At 38.3% G+C, this 9322-nt stretch overlaps 1 protein-coding gene across 1 annotated transcript in view; it reads left to right on the top strand.

Moving 5' to 3' along the window:
• Positions 1–425: 425 nt before the first annotated feature.
• LOC108552403 (uncharacterized) overlaps positions 426–9322 on the top strand; it is a gene marked incomplete at its 3' end in the record, with an annotated part of 119804 nt that continues 110907 nt past the window's right edge. Inside the window, exon 1 of the mRNA XM_017906916.1 lies at positions 426–479. Coding sequence (XP_017762405.1) covers positions 437–479 — 43 coding nt within the window. The remainder of the gene's footprint in view (positions 480–9322) is intronic.

The following is a 9322-nucleotide window of genomic DNA, read 5'->3' as shown; positions in this document are numbered from 1 at the left end:
GTTCCTTTCACGATGCATACTTTGCATCGAGAAAACGATGAGTCGGTGGATAGAATTCATGAAAACCCGAGCCAAGGGAAATGGCTTTGCTTTAATTGCCTCGAACAGAAAGCGATTGTTTCCTTTGCCTCTGTTCTCCTCCTTTCCTCCCGGTTCAGTCTCCAGCTTTGTTATCGTTTCTCTGTTTGCTGATTACGTGGAACACTGGGTTACTCGTTGTTATGTAACAATAGGACAGGATTTCGTTATTGGATTTTATGTAAAATTGTGCAGGGTGTGTACGCGCGGTACCATTGAAAGGCAACGAATAGATTCAAAGGTCTTCTTTTTCCCCCTCCTCCGTGAATAAATAAATTAGCGAAACAGAGCGAAGAGGGTAGTTACAGCCGTATGATTTAATGAGAATATTCTTTTGTTCCAGGAGGACACGCGTATAATGAAAGTGGGCGATAAGAAGAAATGGATACACGACCCAAACAGTGAGTATCGAACCATCCTCTCGGAGATCGAACTAACCTTTCATGCGGGACGAATACAAAGTACTCGTACATAATTCTATAATACGATATAACATAATTCCCTGTTAAATATAAAATTTAATATACTTCCGTTACGTTCGCAATTTATATTTATGCCTCTATACCCGGTGATTCATTAATATTTCATTATTTAATTAATACCCGAAAAATATCCACGCGAAGCTGTCCCATGTCCAAATATTTTTTTACATTACCTGTATAGTTAAATACCGCATAAAACATCGGGAATCGTTCGTAACGATTTCGAGCTGGCTCTCGAATTACGCTATTACTCGTGTTTTAATCTGCCACGAAATAATCGAATTTTAACATCCTACCAAATTTCCCATTTTTTTCCCTCTCATCGCGGAAACCGACCGTACTCTGTAATTTAATAACCGCGATATTTGTTAATTGACGATTCGCGTGGCTAAAAGTTTGTTACCGAAAAACGATTAAAATCGGTGCGGTTCGTCCATGATCGAAGATCTGTTCTCACCCCTTTACTCTCCATCGATGTGTTCCTTTTTATTTCCGAGCTAAATAGCCAATTATCCCGAACTTTGGGGCTAACCCACTTCCCCTAGTGCAAATTCTCTCGCCGGAGATGAAAAGAAACAGCCGAAAAGAAAAAGATAGAGAGGAAAAAAGAAAGAGAGAGAGAGAGGGGAGGGGGCGCATTAAAGTTTCTGCAAGAAGTTGGAGAAACCTTTGGTAGGCAAATTATGTTAATCGGTCCGTGGGATACGTAACTTTTCCCTTTTCCTTCAGGCTACTTCCGGCCATGGTTGGCAACATCGTAACGAAATTTGCCTCTGATTAACTTTCCCGTACACATGGAACGACGGACTCGCTTTTTATCCGAGTTATCGTTCGCCCAGATTTTACGCGGAGACATAAAATTCTTCGAATCTTCCGAGTTCTCCGCGTTTCGTCGAATTCTTCCTCCATTTTGCAAATTCTCCGGAATCTTCCACTTTCGCGAGAAACAAAATACGGTGGCACAATGAGAGACTAATGGAATGAAACTTGAGATTCTTTCTGTAATTTATATTGAAATTATTATTGGCAAAACTTGGGGAACAAAGTAGTGGTTTGCAAATTTTGTTATATTCTCTGTCCCCTTAAATATATATACATATATATTAAAATTATAAATAAATTTTATACGAGATATTCGAAGAGAAATTTATTTTCCATGGACGTATAAGATATTATTTCTTCGTCTCATTTTGAATTTGATATACTAAATTGATTTAATACTAAACTAGGAAAAATTTTGGTGCATTAATCCTCGACATATCAACCGTTCACTGCACAAATAAATTAACTCCACTTTTTGAAAAATCTTAAATATAAAAAGTTATGACTATATCAAGTGCTTTGACACTTAAATTTAAGATTTTTCAAAAAATGAAGTTAATCAATTTGTGCAATGAACAGCTCATATTACACGTACTGAATTCTACGTTATAATAAATCTACCGATAAATCTAAACACAAGATTGGCAATGATTCTAATTGCAATATACATATTTCAAAATGAAAAAGAAATATATTAAAAAATTTTGGAATAGTTATCTTGTTTTCCAACTTTCCTTGGTAAATGTACTTACCTTGATTTCAATTTCCATTATTAATAATTCCCAAGTGAACGTCGTGTTATAGAATTATAACATTTAACATTTAGCTCATAACATAGAATAATTATAACATAATATTTATGTAACGAAGAGCCCAGTTAAGGTATTTGTTTAAACATCGTTGGAATATGAAAACTCGAGAGGAACAGTTGAAAACTCGCTTGTTACAATGTTCGCCATTGCTGAAAGCGGTTTCATCGCTTTTGTTTCTTCCCTGGTGTGACCGGGGCCCAGTGGCGGATTTATCGGGAGGGAAAAAAGGCATAAATCCCGCGGCAAGCGTAATATCAACGCGTTCTGTCATTTGCGCAGAAAAACCCTATGAAAAGTATATTTATCGTGCTTTCTCGTCCCGAGCACGGACAATACGTTCCCAGCGAGTGTTCGTTTAATGCGCGCAATGTTGCCCGCTGATTCCATAAATATTCAACATTCGCTAGGCAGCAATGTTATTCGTAAATAAATTCGTTTCGCGCGGTTTCCTCCTGCTTATTAATCATTTATTTCTGTCCACTGGTCATCCCGATTATTTTATTTTATTTCCCCGATAATCGCTGAAAATCGACGATTCGACATTCCCTTAGACTTTCACGCGATATTTTATCGCGGTATTATTTTTCGGTAAATTATCGTTACTTTTGCGAATTATGGATAAAGATTGCGGCGATGGAAATTATTACTTTATGGCTGAAATTAGTGTAGCGATCGACGAGCTGTTTTATGTGATATTCGAATTATCGAGGATTATTGGGGAATTTGAAAATGTTTTCCTCCACTGACGGATTAATTTTAATTTAATTTTCTACGACCCTACATGTACGAGTTGAGTATTTTATACCGATCTTAAATTCCGGAGTCAATAATACAATTTCGTATTAATTTTAATCTGCAAATTCACATCTCCAAGAGCATTAATGGCATTTTTATTTTGTTTATGATTACCAATTTAATATTTCTTTTGCGTGTTTCTCTTTTACCACTTTACCATTAATATTCTTTTATCATACTTATTTTCAAATTTCGTTCCTTTTCTTCGTTCCCAAGTTCTCAATTTTGTGAAAATTTGCTTACTTCTCTACGATTCTCTAGATATACGAGTTAAGTCTTTTATATTGATCTTAAATTCCGGAGTCAATAATACAATTTCGTATTAATTTTAATCTCCAAATTCATATTTCTAAGAGCATTAATGAGTTTTTTATTTTGTTTATGATTACCGATTTAATATTTCCTCTGTATATTTTTGTTTTACCATTTTACCATTGATACTGTGACTACCACGTTGGTCATATATGACCGGCCATGATTTTTCCTGTGATGCTACGATGATCATTGGCGACCGGAGCGCTTGAACTACTTAAACTACATTGAACAACATTGAATGAAAATTGGTAGTTAGTGCAGTTTGAATATAATTGGAAGATACTTTGAAGTAAAAAGTGCCCCATTGTACAATTAAGCTTTTGCATTCGAAGATTTTAACATTACAGGAAAATAGTAATTCGAAGACTTCCTGCCATGAAATCGACGATATTTCTAACACGGTAAACAAGAAATCGTATGCAAATTAAGACGTAGAATTATTTTACTTCGGTATTCCACGCATCGTTGTGTAATTGTAAATTTGATATATTAATTAATATCCATTTCTAGGATAGGGTTATTTATAATTAATTATAGGGTATTTTATAATCAACCAAAGTGTTAAAGATTTTTATTAGAACATCAAGAAAATATTAGAACAAATCTTGCATCTAGCTGTGCATCTCACGTGACGTCCTGAGCGAAACATGTAATTTCGACGTGACAGTTAAAGGATTAATATTCTTCTGTCATACCTATTTTCAAATTTCTTTCCCATTCTTCGTTCCTAAGTTCTCAATTTTGTGCAAATCTGCTTATTTCTCCCCTGAATTCTCTAAAAATTATTCTCTATCGTTCCTGGACGACCATCTAGAAAATAGCTGGACTAATTTCTCGCGCTGCCAATAACAGAATCACTCACTTTGACTAGCGAACTCGCGCATCCCTCGCGTTTCCTTTTGTTTTAATTTTGCAGCTCGTACCCCGGTTTCAATCCTTCGCCCTTTTTCCCCAGTTTCTTCGCCTCTTTTTCCACTTTTCCTCTTTTATTTTCCTTTTTTTTCTCTCTTCTTTTTCTTCTTCCCTTTTTTCATCGAATTTGTTTCACCGGGACGCGCGTCTTTGAAAGCATACGAGGCGGAATCGGTATTACGTTCTCAAAAAGAAAGGGATTCCGTTTTGAATCGTTATCCGGGGCAGCGGGAAGAGGAGGGTGCGATTGTATGGACGAAACAAATACAATTCTTTTGTAAATCGCGCGGTTAGATCAGTCTGGCGAACGACACAAAGAACGAATGTAATCGTGCGCACTCGTTCCGTTATTGCTACGATTACAATTCTGCCGTTTCATCTTTTACCATGCCGTCCGTCACGCTGTGTCCTTTCGCTGCTTTGCTTCCGTGTGTTTTCCTTTTTCCCCGCGCTCTCTTTCCTCCTTTTTGTTTCCTTTCGTTTTGTTTCCTTTCTTCCTCTTTTTCCGTGCTTCTTCGTTTCATTCACCGGCATGCAAACGAGCAATGAACAAACGCGTCATCGTGCCTTTTGTTCGACCAGGCTTATTGAAATTGTCCGACTTCGTCCCGAATGACCGACTGAGATTCCTCCCGCTGAGTTTAGAATTGAGCGAATTAGTTGCAATTCTGGTTACTTTCTAGTTGCATACTAGTGTATTTTCGGTTTAGTCCGGTTACAATTTCGAGCTGCGGGAATTATATACGAAGATCTTGAGTTTCTTTTTCTTTTGCGGTGAAATTGGTAGCGTTCAGGGTGGTTTTGGTTGGATTTGTGTGTAGTTTTTGTCTTTGACTTATTGTCAGAGATTGGAAAAAGGTTTTAGGTCGTTAAATAATAACGGAGGAAAATTGATATTCGGTTGCAGTAAGAGAGAATTGCGATTACCACTTGCTGGTACTGAAACTTTTCTGAATGAACTTATTAATGGGAAATCTTGGTATTTTTAGTTTTATTTTCTGCATGGATGGATGATATCTTAGGTTAAGAACCGCTACAGGATCACAGTATACTAGTATCATAATAATATAAAGTAATAGTGCTAAAAATTTCACAAAATTTCCTACCCTTCCACAAATTTCACAAGATTTCCTGAACTTCCACAAATTTCCTAAAGTTTCACTAACTTCATAAAGTATCACAAATTTTTAAAGGTATTACAAATTTCCCAAAGCTTCGCTAACTTTCCAAACTATCATAAATTTCCTAAAGTATCACAGATTTCCCAAAAATATCACAGATTTCCCAAAGTTTCCCGAACTCCCACAAGTTTTCTTACAGTTTTGCGAACTTTCCAAAGTATCGCAAACTTCGCAAATTTCCCATATTTCCCAAAGTTCCACTAACTTTCCAAACTATCATAAATTTCCTAAAGTATCACAGATTTCCCAAAAATATCACAGATTTCCCAAAGTTTCCCGAACTCCCACAAGTTTTCTTACAGTTTTGCGAACTTTCCAAAGTATCGCAAACTTCGCAAATTTCCCAAATTTCCCATATTTCGCAAAGTTTCACTAACTTTCCAAACTATCGTAAATTTCCTAAAGTATCACAAATTTCCCAAAAATATCACAGATTTCCCAAAGTTTCCCGAACTCCCACAAGATTTCTTACAGTTTCGCGAACTTTCCAAAGTATCGCAAACTTCGCAAATTTCCCATATTTCCCAAAATTTAAGTCAGCCAGCAGATCTCACGGAGTCGTTCGAAAATTCGCCAACCACTATGAAACTCGCCCCGGAACCGGGCGGAATCGATAAATCAGATGCTCTGTCCCCTTGCCGGCAGCCGGGGGTGGCACGTTTTTCCGCAGGTTCGTTCGTTAAATTGAATCGCGAGGCGAGAGAGCCGCGCGTGGAATCGTCGGTATGCCCGCCGCAATTACTTTGTCCCCTTTCGGCGGAAATAACCGCGGATCCGGCCGCTGATTCGAGGCTGGTCATAATAATAGCCCCGTCGGTTAGCCCTTTGTGCCGGTCGCGTTGCGTTCTTCTTGCTGCGGCCGAAAGTAAGCGCGGGGTGGTTGAAACGAATGTCACGCGTTCGAGGGGGCGAAGGGGTTGAATGGCACGGCGTGATTACTGCGAGTCGGGCAGGGAATAATCGATGGGGTGGTGCAGATTGAGGGAAGGCTTCTATTTGTTCAAATATCCTTTTTTTTTCTTCTTTTTCCTTCTTTTCCTCCCCCTTCTCTTGCTATTTTCTGGGTTTTTGTCAGTTTTCATGGATGATGCTTAATAATTCGGGGCGGTTATTTTTTGCGACGAAATTTATTCTTGTAAAAGGATTTGGGGTGATCACTTGCGTGGAAGAGCATTAAATTTTTTCCACGGATTAACTCGTGGTCTGTAATCTTGCACAGTCCAAATCCTGCACGGATTTTATTATACGAGGTGAAGTTGAAGCCTTGTTCAAGATGGCCGATTGCGTTCATGAAAGTTTACCATGATTAATAGTCTTCTTTTAAAGATAATTAGAAATATTTCGATTTATATCGTACGTAAGATCACATCGTTTCGATGAAACGAGGAAGAATTTTTATTAAAATCCAAGATGGCCGATTGCATTTATGGATGTTTGCTATGGTTAATAGTTTTTGACAAATAATTACAAATATTGGTTTCAAATTATACCGTATATATAAACAAAAGGATTAAAGGAGGAAGTTTTATTGAAATTCAATATGGCGGACTGTATTTATTAAAATTCGCGGTCATTAGCGGGTGTTGCAAAAAATTATTAATAACGTTTGCTTCGGCTTACGGGGTATAAAATCAGAGCGACGAAAAAGGGCGGAATTTTTGTTGAAGTTCAAAATGGCGGACTGCGAGCGGTAATAGCCCTGCGGAAAAGTAATTAGTAACATTGGATCAAACTTAAAGCGCGTAAGATCGGGACAATGAAAAATGGAAGAATTTTTGCTGAACTTGGGACAAAGAATCTTTTCGACGATCTTAAAAACAGAGGGAATTTCTTTCTGTTGAACTTTCAACGACCTTTTAACAATTTTTCTTTCGGCAATTTTCTGAAATTTTCTTTCTACCCTTTAACTCGCTATTTTTTCCCCGAACTTGCAGAACTTTAACGCGCTTCGAAGCTTTCGAACTTCTTGAAACCATCGCGTACCGTTGAACACTTCCATCGAGGTCTTTCCTGCAAATCGCGATCAACTTGTTATCGAAATACAATATGGTATACATATTTGTTCCGAGAAATAAGCTGTTTCTTATTTGCTATGTAAGCAAGCCTTCGTGAACAGTTGCGGAACTCTGCAGGGCAGATTGAGAGAAGAGATTGGTAGAAGATTGAAGAAGAAGTTTGAAAGGAGAATGGGGAAAAGATGGGAAAAGGGTGAGAGGAATGGAGGGGACAGAGGCTATGAATAAGGGTGTCTAGTAGAGTCATTTACGTTAGGATATCTGTGAATTAAAGTTGAAGAAGCAGATTGATGCAGACCCGCAAGCGTGAATTTTAAAACGAAGTGGAAGAGCACTATATTAGAAGACATTCATGGGAACATTTAACCCTTTGGACTCGAAGATTTCTTCGTTATAAAGATGCAATTCCAAGCTCTTAGATTTTTATAAGCTTACTGATACTCTTTATGCTAAAATTAGAAAAAGAAAATCGTGAATTTGCGTGAGAAACGAACGAATAGAATAATTTTATTTCGTTCTTAATATAATTATCATCATCCATTATTTAAGTTATAGCATTAAAACAAACGGTGACTGAGAGTCACTTCTCGAGTGCAAAGGGTTAATTAACAATGATCCTTAGAATCTGATTAAATGGCGACTGGATGGCGCCTCTCGAGTGCAAAGGGTTAATATAGGTATCGAATCAAAATTTTCTCCAGTAGTGTATTCAAAGAATATACTACCCTCTGATACATAGGGAAGCAAGGATTACTCGTTACTATAGACCAGTGTACTCTAATTGTTTCTGTTGACGCGTGGCGGAATGAATGCACTGTGTTGAATGTTTAATCTAGACAAATACACTTTAATTATCACAAACTTCTTATTTATTACAAACGACTACTCGACAATAAGTGAAGATCCAGGAGCCACGCGGTTCCATACGCCTAACGAACCCCCACTCCTTTCAGGATATACAGATGTCGTGGCAAATATAATTAGTTCAATTACGTGACAATAAATGTAGCCGAGTTTCAATATTTTTCCAATAATGCCCCGTATTTTAGATGTACTTTATCATCGACAAAATATAATTCTTTGATAAAACAAATTTTTCATTCTTATTATTAATTACAATTTATAGAATTTTTATTTATTACACATAAAACTGCGAAAATGCAGTAAGAGGAAGAACGACAAAGACACCGCATCGCAAATCAGAATAAAAATAAGACGAAAAATCGAAATCAAGCAACCTGAGGAAATTCGCTTGCCACGCCACAGTAAATCGCGAAACAAAGAGGCACGCTAAGTATAATCCAAGGAGCAACGGATGCTGCTCGTTCTGTAAATCTTCGCTGCCACCTCTCTCGCCCCCGTTGCCGCGAGTCGGCGCATTTTAATGGCGGCATAAATCGCGGTCGAAAAGCGCGGTCGCTCCCGATCCGCGCTGCGCAAGTTGTTACTTTGATTCCAATAACAGCCATGCAAGCCTCTCGTAAATTCCATCGGCGTAACGATACGAGCAATTACGCGATATCTATATAATTTAATCGTGTATCGAAACCGGAATAACCGCGCGGTTCTGCTGCGTGCGCGCGCAGCAACTCGTCGTCCTATCTGCTATGCTTATCGTTCGTGGCCGAAGGCTACGAGTCTCCGCGTGTGCGACACTGTCCGTGTGCTGAATCGCGTGTGGATGCATCCTTAATTCGGATGCAACAGCACGCCGTGTTTCTTCGCCGAATTTCCGCCACCGCGACAGATTTTCCTCGCGAAATTTAACCCACGACCGAGGAATTTCGAATATCCAAAGAGGTTAGGGCGAAAAAGGGGTGTGTTTCAGAGGGGCGCTAGGGTGCATCGTCGATCTTTAATCTTTTCGCTGTTCTTCAGCGTGTAATTGAAGACTTTTTGGATCACACGAC

Source organism: Eufriesea mexicana, unplaced genomic scaffold (genome assembly GCF_001483705.2).
Source record: "Eufriesea mexicana isolate 0111107269 unplaced genomic scaffold, ASM148370v2 scaffold6565, whole genome shotgun sequence".
NCBI classification, from domain to species: domain Eukaryota; kingdom Metazoa; phylum Arthropoda; class Insecta; order Hymenoptera; family Apidae; genus Eufriesea; species Eufriesea mexicana.
Note: the sequence above shows the minus strand (reverse complement) of the source record. Positions and strands in the feature narration are given on the sequence as shown.